Raw genomic sequence first — 14,274 nt, 5'->3', positions numbered from 1 at the left:
TTTTTTATCCAACGTATAATTGTTGAATGGAGTGTTGTTGCATCACATTAAAGTATTAGTAATTAACGAATAGAATAATCCACGGATTATTTAAATAAGCGAAAGGAGTTATGAATCAATATCATTAAAAAAAATCCGAAATAATTGTAATATTCGATTCAGAATGCTACTTGGTGGTATCGGCTAAATCGATTTGGAAATAATAAAAATTGCATACACTAGGCAACGCTAGGCACAAAAAAAGTTCCAATTCAAAAAAATATGCCCTTAAACGAAAGCGTGATCTTCTTTAAATTTCTTGTTGAAAATTCTTTTCTAGCATGTGTCTCTTTTCTAACTTATTATGGCGGTAGTAGTTGTACTGTTAACCGTATATTTCTTAACTAAACTTTCTTATGTTGATGGATAAACAAATAAGTTGCTTCCGTCTTTATAAATACTGTGAAATGCAACCTTTTAAACGTGTCGTGTCACCAATTCTCTTTGCAGTCATTACATGCGACAAATACTGGAGGCATTACGATATTGCCATGAAAATGATATTCTGCACAGGGATGTTCGACCTGCATGTGCTTTGTTAGCAACCGTTGATAACTCTGCTCCCGTTAAACTTGGAGGTTTTGGTGCTGCTATTCAATTACCAGGAGGGCGAGATACCATCGAAGCACACGGTGAGTGATTTTTTAGTTGTTGATCAATTTTAAATATAGCTACAGTTTGCTGCTGGTCTGTAAACAGATAGAGAAACTATTTACCTGAATCGCTGATGTGTGTATCATTTTGGTGTTGTTTCAACACCATCATAAAATAGCAAATTGCTATTGATGCAATCTATTCACATTCTGGATAGCTTCGGAATGCTTTCAATTGTAAATTTTAATTGAAAAGAAAGCTTGTGAATTCTAAAGAAGTCGTAAAACATTTCAAAGAATTATTAACGAAATCTAATCGGTTTTCTTTCTTTTCCTTTCAACAAAAGCATAAAAAACCTGAACATATTATCTGTTTAATTGCGTTAGTATTATTTGCACAGCCTAGAGGCATAAATATGTTGTTTTTCAAAGTCTTTCAATGAGATCTTTTTTTATATAAAATACTTCTTTTGCTTCCCCTTTCTTTTAGTGAACGAACTCAATAGAAATTAAAATAATTTTCTCTGCCTTTAGAGGCTTGATATGGTTACGAATAAATCCCGCTTATTAATTTATGACAACCGAACACCCTTTTTAAGCATTTTCATTAGAACACCATTTGAGTGATTCTTTCTGCTTTTCTTGTCTAGTTCTTTTTACAGTGAAACAAATAGGCATCACTCACAGGGCCGTAACTAGATACTGTCGAGGGTGGGCTATGCTCGTTTAGAAAAATTGTCATCTTTTCATCCAATTGAGAATTCTATTCTGAGAATAATTGCGAGAATAATAAAAAAATAACTCGGCTCCTCATGGAATATGATATTATCGGATTAATGCTGAGTGAATTAGGTGGATATAAGTCATGTCATTAATCTGTTGAATACGGTTTTACCGTAGTAAATTTAACACTTCAAACATTTTTGATATTTTTCGATGAATTTTTGTGAAGATTTTGAGGGAGTGAACGTATGAAACTCTCCCATAAAATCGTGCATCTCTTAAGAGAGGGAATTAAATTCTTAATTTTTAAATGAATAATCTATGAATGGCATTTACTCTAATTCTATGTGAATGACCAATAATTTATATCATAAACGATGCCGAATGAACCAATAATTCGTAAAAAATTGAACACAAACAATAATAAAAAATGTTGGAATAGGAACTGATGAAGATACGGCTCTGTTCACTCATAAATTACTCGGATTTTTTTTATCCTTTATTTATGCGTAGGATCTAATTTTATTTATTTTCTTCTCTATTTCTATATCATGTGATCGTCGCGCTTTTTCCTTCAGCGGTAATCTTCATAAAATCTGTTTTATTAGCCATAATTCCATTGGAATATAAATAAATTTGCGGTGTTCCATTTATTATTTCGCATTTTGTATAAGTAACAAACTTTTTTATTTTGATATCATGAGGGAATTTTTTTGTTTTGCCATTTAGTTCAACCATTTTGTTTCTGGCAAGTGTGGCCCTAGACGGAACACATTTAATTTGCGATAAAACGATATAATTTTCAGCATAAATAATAACGTGTTCAGGCTTGAGCGTACAATGTCCATTCTTTATTCTGCGTGGTCCTTTTTCAATTTTACCAGCTGGTAAGAGTACTAGCGTACATTCTAATAAATTTTCGATAATGCACATCGATTCGTAATTTCTTGATTATTCACGTGCCTTGATTTTAAAGATACTTGCGCGATATCTCGTCATATTTGTGTTTTTTTTTGGGTAATTTGAAGTAGAGTTCAAGTACCCGTATAACCGTAAAATGTAAAATTCTTATAACGAAGAAAATGAATTTTCATTTTACCTTCATTATGTATTAATATATGCGACCTACTTCTGCTTCAACCTAATCTTCCATTTCGTGTATGACTTCCGACTTTATTATTTTTGATTAAAACGAAACTTCAATCTCATATGACAAATGTATTTGCATTTCTCCAGGAAAAACAAAATAAAGAAAAGAAAACAGCAGCGACAACAACAAAACAATTGCAACTTACCTTATGTATACATACGATTTAATTTGAATTGAATCCCAAAGACAAAATACATTTTGAATGAGATTTTCCATCTCTCCCGTAAACTTTGTCTATCAACTTCAATTTGTTATTGGATTCGACAATATAATAAAACAGGACACAGTATGGAACGAGAAATTTTTTACAAGATCAAGGTATGGTGTGAGTAAAGTTTTTTTTCTCATTTTTGAGCACAAGACAGAGGTAAATATCATGTCAGGTTCAATATTTTTTTATGCAATTCCGGGACGTAATCCTCACTTTTCCATGTCACCATTCGGGTAGAATTGAAAACCTGTTTGCGCCCCCGTGTTGAAAAAATGGCGTTGTATCTTCCGAATTGTCATGTTGTCGCCGAGAATGTCTTCGTCACCTCGGCTTTTTCTCATAGTGACATTTAATGGCATAAAATAGCTTCATACGAGACTTAGTCGATAAGTAACTATTGTTTGTTGTCTCTCGTTGCTGAACGTTACACCCTTTATTGGGAGTTTTCCTATTGTTTACTTTTTTGGTTCAGGAACTCTTGTATTCGGTATTTATTTACATGCAAAATATTTGTTTTGGCAGACATAGAACCGTAGGAAGAGCGTACATCTTGCATATTTGTATATATATACACAAACCTACTTTTATTAGAAAATATTGCAGTTGACTGAGTTTCTGATGTACATGAATGTAGTAGAAGCAGTTACTGCAAAACCGTAATACTTTACGATATGACTTTTCTTTCGATTTAAATCGGCAAAGATGGGAGAATACATATTACGTTCGGCAGATCGCGTCATAAAACAGGATAAACAAAAACCTCAAAACATCTCTATAACTGTGCCTGTCAATGCCATTGTTCAACTGATAAAATAGAATATTTTACCCATATATACGAATCAATGGGTTGTATGCATATATGGATATCAAAACGGAAGAATAATTTCGATGGATTGAGTTCAAAGAATGTAAATTGAGAGTGCTGTCTATCGGTAAATCTTTTATTCTTTTTATGGAATAAAAAATGTACATTGGTTATCGCACTGTTTAGTATTTTTAAAGTTGTTCCTCTTGAGAAAATGAAATGGATATTTTCGGTGAAAATCTGTGGATAATTCGACATGAAATGTTAAGCCTGCAGGCTTAACAAATAAAATATCTGCATGCATAAACTGTGAAGAAAATTTGTTGAATTAACATTTTAGTCCGGTTATGTGTTACAATATTGAAGAGGACGCACAAGAATACATAAAGAGCCATCAGTTTATAATGTATTGCTTGCTAATAGCTGTCCCTATACGATCTGTTACATAAGCCATTTCAGTTCTATCAAGAATGCTTGAGCATTCGTAATATAGGCACGGAACACCAATTCATCGGTTATTTGTATGTAGAATGCCATTCTCCAAAATAGAAAGTGGAATCTTGTATTTCCAATTTATTTTCGAAGGCACTGTACTACTGAAAATGTTGTGTTTACGTTACTATATTAATATAAGCCGTAAAAAGACGATGGTATTACCCAAAAATGCTAGTACCAAAAATTGGTTCAGTTCAACAATACGAATAAATATTCAAATTAGGTGGGTAAACTTTTCATACTAATAATGCACGAATTTAAAATTTGCCTTGAGTTCCTTGTGCGGCTTTTTGTATTAGGATTGAAATTTGCTTTTTATTTAAATAAATAATTGAAGACAAATCAAGCTGTTATTCGTATTATGCCGCCAGATTGAAGTGTATATATCCCAATTACATGCGGGAAAAATATTGGTAAATTTTAATGTACTGGAAGGAAACCCTCTTAATTATGAGTCTCGTGAAAAAAGCCTAAATTTTGAATAAATTTGGCTTTTTCTGAACACCAAAAATGCATTAGCGATTGTGGCAAGTAAATTTTTGTTGTTGCTCTAAAATGAAAATGCTTCGAAACGTACAGCCGGTATTTTTTGTTGTCTGCTGTTTTCGTAGTGAAAACATTTTATCTAACGAAAACATAAATCAAAACCAATTTTCTAGTTCGTAAATTTATTTATCATCAGCCTTTCGAAGCAGCTTAAAAGCTCTTTATCTATCTAACGCCATGGTGAAACACGTAACACATAATACATAATTACAGTGGAATTAGGATAGCTGAAACGGTTGGTCGCGATTGAAATATTGTTGTTTTTTTTTCGCGAAACCACCAACGATGACATAGACGAGAGCTAAACAAGTTCTCACCTTAAAGCTACCATTAGCAACAATGTCTGTGCAAATAACAAAACAATTAGTGGGCGTGTAATGCTTTTCTGCAGCGCAATCTTCACATAACTTTCTTTCTTTCGCTCACTGGATGTGTTATTAATTACCTATCTACACTGAATTCTATCGACGTCTCTAACAACAAAATCCAATAACTTTCACAGACAGACTCCAGTTACCCTAACGTATGTTTATTGTCCCAAAAACATACTTATACTATAGCATTATATATCATTCATCAAACACACCGTAATCTACAATTCGGAAAATTCACATCAATCGCGTCGTTCAAAATATAACTCATGTTTCGCTTAAAGACCGTAAAATCGTTCATTTTTACCTCTTAAGACAAACTTTCTTTGAATATAATCATTTCCCAAACAAGTCTCCGGGTGTTCAATAATAAAGTGTTATGAAAGCACACATGAAAGCCTGCTGTTGTGGAGCTCCCCATAATCGTGAAACTAAATGGCAACGTGCCATCATTTTGAAGAATTTTGATGTGTGCGTTGTATAAGATATAAATTGCATTACATTTTAGATTGTCGATGTATAATATTCGATAAATGTGAATCGTTATACTTTGATGTGTACACTAATACATCCTAGGGATGGGGGTGGAGAACAGTTGTGTGTTTAATGCGTTCAGTATATCAAAAAGTGAAAGCTATGTTACGCTTCATTGCGCGATTATATTTGAAGGATATTGTATTATGTCCCCTTTGGTTATGGGAATTTTGTTACGTAGTGTTACTATAACTGCCGTACAACTAAACCGAATTGATGGGTAGAATCAGATTTAAAATATTAAAATTCAAAATCGGAACAAAATCTTGTAAATGGCGTAAAATTTGTAAATTGTGCTATACTCCGTTCAGAGTGTACTGGACTTAAAAGTTAGGACATTTATTTCAACATATAAGCAAAGAATTTCAATCGCTCCAGTAGCACAACATATTTTAAGGCATCATTACGAATTTCCTTAAGACGAGATTCGGACGTGTCGGGAGGGTGAAGATATTTAAGTGTTGACGGTTGCTTAACCCAATGGCTGCATTTTGGGTTTTAAAAAAAACAACATAAAACAAAAAAAAAATGTTAAATTAACCAACAGTGGTTTACCGTTAGTAGCAGTAGGGTAAATATTACAAATTGTGACATCGGCCAATTAGTCCCATCAAATCCAGGAAATTCCAGGTCCTTATATTTCGCTAAGTCGGTGTGTTTGGGACTAAACCGACCTTGCCCGTTTCTCTTCTATATACTCATTGAAGAGTATAACCTGAAGTGAATCATAATTTGCCGATCCATTACCAAACTTCCGAGCTATTAACAATTAAGAAAATAGCGCAGCATCCCCAGTATAAATTGAATTCTAAATGAATGAATGCATGAATGGAGCTTTTATTGATGTCTACTATTCTCTAGCCGACATTATTCAAATACAAAATAATTAAATGTAAAAAAAGATAACCTCAAAGGCAAGTAAAAGCATAAACCTCCAGCAAGCTAGCGGATGAACAAAAAGGTATCACAAAGATATAACAAAAAAGCCAAGGGTGGCACCGTCTAAATTTAAAAGAAAAATATCACAATAATAGCCAAACGGCATCGTCTAGATCGTAAAAAGAAAGAAAGAAAATATAAAAAATAGCCGTGAACCGTTCAAAATCAAAACAAAATAAAACAAAAACGAAATCTCGAAACGATCATCAATACTAGCAGGTAGCAAAAGTGCCAAACGCCGAATCGTCAAGTTCCGGGACAATGCGGCGAAATTCTCGCAATGGTAGAGTCGGGTCTACGTGAATCGCTGCCAAGTCAAACAAACGACAGGCAAAGTTGAACGGCGAATAAGTCAGGTATTCTCGTCTGTGAGCATCAATTCGAATCAAGGACGAGGTTCTTAGTGTTATTGATCCATCATTCAAGGTAATTCTGTCACGATGGGCTTGGGAGTTGACTCTTCCGGTCTTACCAGTGGCTGTAAGTTTAATTCGGTGCATCTGTCGACGTATGGACGGAGAGCTCGAAATGCATGTTGTTCTTGTACGTTAGGCCCAGATCTTTAATGTTGTTTACCCGTTTAATTGGCTTGCCATTTATGTGATATTCCGCCAAAAATGAATTATGAAGAACACAATAAACATAATCTGGTTGTTCATAACCATTCCAAGTTGCAGCTCTGCTCCAGCTAAGCCAGATTTTATTTTACCGAAACAGATGTAATAAATTCATAAATTGTGCGTAGGTTAATTTTGCGAACTAAAAGATTTTTCAATAGAAAAACCAATTTTTGAAACCATCTAATTAATTCGTACGTGACTATTCGTTATAACATGGTTCCATCAACCAATTCATTAAGATGAAACGTTTTGAGAGTTTCATGCATTCAAACTGAATTGATAAAATCGTTCACTTCAACATTAATTTATTGTGTTATAAAGCAGGTTGAAAAATTCATTAAGCGATTTGCAGGATTACCGTGTTTGAAATTTTCATCAAAATTAAATTATTAAAAGCTGAGGCTATTTATAGATGTACGTTCTTCCTGAATGTTTAGGATAAAATTGTCCATTTACGGACTTGTTCAAAAACTATTTTTGATTTGTTAGACAAATTAATCTGCTTAATTTGTTTTAATTGCCGTTTCATGTGTGTGGTGTGAATAATCTCATTTTCTCCACTAAAACTATCTTGAAAAAATAACATTTGTTGACGATTAGCACCTGCTTTTCCATGGGCAGAAAATCGAAACATTCTCACCTGAATTTTCACTTAGTTCAAAAATGTTATGACGGATTGATGTTGTTGTGACTTTTCATGCAATGAGGCCAAGTCACTATAAAAATTTTAAAATTTGGTTCCAAGATTTGAATAGTCCCTTGTAAGGCAAGTGTTAGAAAAATAGCTTTCTTCGCCAAAAATATACTAGAAAAGTCCACAACTTTTCATTCCAAATCATGTATGGCAAGTGAAAAGCTCGAAAAACGTAAAGCAAGCGGATTGACACAAGGGACTGGCCTAGATAAATAGTTACTTTCCTAACGCATGCTAAAATGCTTTTTTAGTGAATGAGAGGCTGGAATCGAATTCGCTTAAAAAGCCTTTCAGCATAAGTTAGGAACAACGGTTTTTCCAAACGATGTGGGACATAAGCGACGAAGTCGCGATCAACACTAGTTTGAAAGACGATTATTTACACCACGCACACATTTCCACTCGGCGGAAAAATGGAAAATACCAACTCCAACAATTTATGTTCCTTTCTTCTCTGTGAGCATAAACTTCCCTCTGGGCGCAAACTTGTCAGAATTTTCTTTTTCTGCACTCTGCAAACAAATAACTTGTACTAGTTTATGATGAAAGCATTAAGTCACGACTGTTGACGCTAAACACGGACTTGCAAATCCGTTTGAAATCACTCTAACAAATTCCTGAATTTTAATCAAAATTTAAATTTCAAACTACTTGTCATTTTGCTATTTACTTAAATTCTGTATTTCCACTGTTTTCTTTAATAAATTGAAGAAACTCTCGTTTCATTGCTCAATTAAACTTTTGTTTTCGTGAGAGAAAAAAGGGAATTGATTAATGAAACGCACCATTATTATAAAATACTTGTTAACTAGGTGACTACGATAAAATATACTTACATGTTATGTCTTTTCTTCTAGCCTAACCCTATATGTATATAGCCTTCAAATATATATATACATAACAACCGAAATGGTTTCACTTTATTTTCTGTTAACATCTGAGAACATGGAAACATTTTACACGGAGTAATTAAATTTCTACGTTTTTAACAGTGAGGGAAAATATTGTTCGTTTAATAAATTTGCGTTAAGTTGGTAAATTAAATCTTGTTTCCTTATTCCATCCACATTAAACGACCCCTCTTTATATTCTCCATATATATGTATGCGGAAGAAAATGTGTAAATTTTGGGGCTCACGATTTGTTCAACGAGCATCAAACCGAAAATGTATAATTTCATTTTTGAACTCATTTCGAATGTATGCTTTTTCTTTTCGACAACATTTTCGTTTGAAGCGTTTACAAAGTTGAGGATCTATATTATATGTTCCATAATGTAATCAAAATATCGTATTTATAACTACAATGCGTGGCATTATAACTCTGTTTAACGGCGTTTTAGGGATGCTTAGAACGATACAAAATAAGATCTGTCAACAGATTCTTTTTATTTTTTATTTGATCGACCAGTTCGTTTTATTATGCATATAACGTCAAAATGTGACGATTAATGTGATAATACATAAATGAGGGAAAATAAGATTTGATTTATACATTATTGCATAAGTCTCTGGCGTAGCTGTTATTTGCATTTTCTTTTTTCTTTTTTGAACATTGTAACGTTTGTTATTTTACGGTAAGGAAATTGCTATTTACATACCTATTCGAAGCTTCACATCTTTGGGTGTTTTACATTTTCTATTATTTTCTTGTCGAAACTAAGGACGTAAACTTTTTCCGACGTTCAAACAAAGTATACGTGCACACAGCTATGTTTACCATTATTCGTAGTATTGACTTTAAATTTAACGAACCATTGCTGTCGTTGTAGTTCATAATTTTCGTTCTGGAAGAAGTTTGTACGATTCGGCTTTATATAAATTTCCTTTTCTTCGAATTATACAACTTTCATATATTTAAATTTGTATTGCCCAGCTTTTGTTGAGGAAACCTAATCGAGTGAGTGTATTTGGACAACCAAATCAACAGAATCTGACGGGGAGAAAAAATTTCGTCCATTTCTGTATACGTTGAAATATCCGAATCGTCGAGGTGATAAATGTTACAGATACAATGTATATGTAAAGCGAAAATGAAATTCTACATTCTTTTTTATCAGTTTTGGGTTCAAAGCATCCAGAAACTTTCTGAACAATTTATTTTAAATGTGAAAGTAGACAACTATTCAAAACGTTGTTAAAGGGTAGAGAGGAAAAAAAAGTGTAATATCACACCGACACGTCAATTTTGATTTCTTTATCACATCACATATCCAATAAACAGCAGTACAAGAGAACATCATGAACACAGTATCATGTCACACATTTCCGGTGTAAAATGCTGAACTATGTACATTTAATCAGGAAAAAAAAAAGTTGAAGAGAAAAAAAGGGAAAATATAAAAAATGTACACCATCTTACAGGGGGTGACTTATACTTTTTTATAACAAAGGAAATGATAGACGTTACGTTACATATTGTAACAGACTCTTAAAAGTTGTATGCATTACCAAGTTGTCAACAGAAAACAAAAATGTAAGATTGTTTTTTCTACATTGAAAAAAAAAAATGAAATACAAAATGTAAAAGAACAAAATATTCTTAATAATAAAGTTGTTGAAGAGCCCGAAGCGCTCTCTCTGCGCTACAATTTTTCATAAATAATATTCCTCCTGACGAAGTACTTATATACCTTCATCAAACAATTCGTTGACATTCTATTAATTTTACATCACATGAAAGCGTGTGAGGCACAAAGACATTTGAAAATGAAGAGACATCCTGTGAATTTGTTTACGACAAATTAACACTGTGTACATTCGCAACTATGTCTACTTCGACATTCCATTATTGCGTGTTTATCAAATCAGAGATGTTTCGAGATTTTTTTTGTCCCATAATTACTAAAGTTTCGTGTTTAGATTGTTAGTTTATTAATGACTTTATTATGATTGTGCATTTAGAAGTTCTAACTTAGAACAGCACCGTGTGAATGTTAGTCGCCCATAAAGGGCGTGAAGGGCACGGTTTGAAATCTGTGCCATATTTTACAATACCTTAGTCGAAAAATGTTTGTCTGGCCCTTTTGGTGTCTTAATCTGTACAGTTAATGCCAACCAAATTTGTGTCTAGGTTTGCTTCATCTGTTTTACCAACTGGTTCACTCATACAATCACACTACTTTCATGCATGCTTATGCGGTTTTATCACTATCAAAAGACTATCAAGTCTTTATACGTGTGAAGCAAACTAAGGCTCAACAGATAATGGAATTTGAAAATAATTTTTTTATTGAAGGTTTCTCGTGCCTGACATGCTGATAAGGTATTACGGTAACTAGACCTTTACACTTCTCGAGCATCAATTTGGTTTCTAAGCGACACACTCAGAGCTCAAAAAACCAAATTTGCAGAACAATCGTGTCAAACACGTATAAGAAACTTTGGTTGTTTGTGTGAGCCGAGTGAAAAACAGCTGAAGCAATCTGCGTCAAAAATTTGGTTGGGGTTAACTGTAAATAAATCTTCCGTCAAATAAATTTGATTTACAAATTATCCACAAATTATATTTCCACTCATTTCGTATAATAAAAATATCGTCTGCAATTTTCACAACACGAAAATGTGTAGTCATGAATTTTTGAATGGGTATGGGAGGCAGCAAAAAAGTGTTTTCTTTTTCCCATATTATTTATACACCAAAAATTGTAAGTCAAATTATTTCTCGTCGCTTTACTTCACGTTTCTTTTCTTAAAAAAAAAAGCTAAATGAAGGTGTGAAAACGACAACTTTTTTAGGGTATACGTTTGATGTGAATATTATTTTTCTTTCCTTCTTTTGCGTTACACTTTCCACATCAAAACGCTGTTTAATATCGTGTAATTCAAACACTTATTCGTTTTACTTTAGAAAAAAAAAACGAAATAATCGTGTAGCCGATTTTTTTTTCACTCCTATTTTCGCATTATATAGAACGCGAGAAACACACCACGAGGAAATATGAAAACAGAGTTCACTTTTGAGTGAATGAGCTATATTTATGTATAAATTCTAATGTGAAATAGTAGACGGCATACGAATGAATTTGAACCATTTTATAACATCAACACAGTCTCAAAGTGATATGAGATGAATGTATACATAAGAGACATTCCTTTGCCAGATATATTAAGTCACTACATGTGATACCGATTTGACGCCCTTAACTTATGCAGCTTTAAAAAGGAATTAATGTTAAACGTCTTAACGATAATACACACATACACTTAGTATAGAGCTGATTTTAATGAGACTATCGTGGATATACGGTATTATGTTAGTTGTTTGCTTAACGTTTTCATTACACGAACCGTCTTGGTTTTCATATAACTTGCCAATGAAGGTATTATAATGCCTCAAACACTGATTTAAACTCTCATTTTTTTATTATTTAACAAGACGTGCATCAAAACGTTGTGAATAGAGAATTGTGTATGAAAAGATGGAAAAGATGGAAGTGGAAGGATTACGTTGTTACAAATTCGATATGACATTTGAGTATTTCAAATGGTTTAATATGATTTAGTACCACTTGTACATCAAAAGGCCCCCAGGGAAGACTTACTTACTTCACTAAATTGTCAATATTCGCAAACAATGGTTGTCTATGCATTACTACAGAAGCTGTTACATTTTGTATTGTTTTATTTTTTCCGGATAATCACACCAATATAGCATAACAGATTTCTGAACATAAAGTTTTTCAAAAATTGTTTATCGCTGAGAAAAAATCACGTTGGGGCTTATAGAGCTATCCCAAACAGGCTGCTAGGACTTTCGCGCCCATACTGACGCGAAAGTCCCCTCATAGAGTAGGAATTTCGCGCCGATGTGATTCACAATAGACTTTTCGTAAAAGGAAAAATGTTCTATTGTAAATGACGCCGGCGCGAAATTCCTCGTTACCCCCAAACACTGCAACTATCCTCTAAGGTGTAAATAGACTTTCTTCTAGAAAAAATACCATATTGTCTGTTCCACAAATTTGGTAGTTTTGGTAGCTCTCAGTCGGTAGTTGGTATTTTTGGTAGTCTGTAGTTTTGGAAGTTGGTAGTTTTGGTAGCTGGATTGATATTCCAAATTGCAAAGCCACTATGAGCAAATCAACACCAGGCAAATAATAATTATCTGTTATCTGATAACCGATAGCTCACAGTTAACATTGCAATTCGAAAATTTGGTAGTTGGTAGCTGACTACCAAGATTATTATTGACTAACAAACGTACAGTGAACGACATCTCAAATGTCTCACTGTCATTTTTTTCAGAGAATGTCATTGTAAATTTGCAATGACACAAGAAATTTCTCAGAAAAATTTAACAGTGAGACATTTGAGATGTCGTTCACTGTAATTTTCGACAGAGATGTATACTGTTCAAGAATTAAGCACCGACTAACGAAATGATTCTACTTGCTCGCCTATTTATAAACAGAAAATTTGGTAGTCGGTAGTTTTGGTAGTTGCGAGCTAGATTGACATTCAAAATTGTAAAGCCACCATGAGCATATCAACATCAGGCAAATAATAATTGTTTGTTATCTGATAACCGATAGCTCAGAGTTAACATTGCAATTCGAAAGTTTGGTAGTTGGTAGATAACTACCAAGGCTATAATTAACTACCAAGCGTAATTTTTGGAGAAGAGATGTTTGCTATTCGAGAACTACACGACGACTGACAAAATTATTCTACATGCTCGCCTATTTAAAGCTTAATTTTTGGTAGTTAACTACCAAATTGCTGATAGAGATGTGGAAGAGATGTTTACTCTTTGAGAGCTGCACACCCACTGATGAAATTATTTAGGCTGCTTGCGTATTTATAATTCGATAATTTGGTAGTTGACTACTAAATTGGTGAAAGTTGGTGGAGATGTTTATTTTCAACATCTGGATATCGACTAATGAAACTATTCTTCCTGCTTGCCTCCAGAAAAAATCGAGAAAAAGAAAAAGACCTCACCAGGCTTTAGCCGGTCTATTCTTGTTTTCTACTTACAGTCTTTGTTGCAAATCCTTCTACCAACGGCAAGAGTTACACAGTAAAATGGTTCAATCTGTTAAACTGAAACACACATTGTGCTATAATAGGAGAACGCTAATCACAGTTCATAGATTTCTTTTTTTTTGTGGATGGCAGGTGACTATGACTAATCGTTAGTAAACTAAGCGAAACATCGTTCTAACGTGTAAGCTTGAGGTAACATTCACATGACATACGTCTTGGACTTATAGTTCAACTTTCATCTTTATAAACAATCGTTATAATCTTTCACAAAAATAGTGACATATTTCGGCTGAAGCTCTTTTCTTAAACAATTACCGAGAAAATATTTTGTCGGTATCCGCCTAATTTATGTATGCTACAGCGCTTTGATTGGATTGATTAAAATGACAAAAAACCTGTACACAAACACTCGCGGAAAAAAATTTAATTGTTCTTTCATCGTACTTATGATAGCATGCTCTGCGGTTTCACACAATACCTCGAACTATAAAAAAAAACCATCATGCATAAAAGTGCTAGCTGTTGTTTAAACAAAAGTTTTTGATGAATATGAAATTATTTTGAATT

General features: G+C 33.4%; 1 protein-coding gene across 6 annotated transcripts in view; it reads left to right on the top strand.

The window, feature by feature from the left end:
* The window catches only part of LOC119067239 (peripheral plasma membrane protein CASK), a 273,427-nt gene that overhangs the window by 33,735 nt on the left and 225,418 nt on the right, over positions 1–14,274 (top strand). For all 6 annotated transcript variants that reach the window (XM_037170102.1, XM_037170106.1, XM_037170104.1 and 3 more), the window contains one exon: positions 490–671. In XM_037170102.1, the coding sequence (XP_037025997.1) occupies positions 490–671 (182 nt within the window). The remainder of the gene's footprint in view (positions 1–489; positions 672–14,274) is intronic.

This window comes from Bradysia coprophila, assembly GCF_014529535.1.
Source record: "Bradysia coprophila strain Holo2 chromosome X unlocalized genomic scaffold, BU_Bcop_v1 contig_12, whole genome shotgun sequence".
Taxonomy (NCBI): Eukaryota; Metazoa; Arthropoda; class Insecta; order Diptera; family Sciaridae; genus Bradysia; species Bradysia coprophila.
The sequence above is the reverse complement of the archived record's forward strand: the minus strand, read 5'-3'. Positions and strand labels throughout refer to the sequence as shown.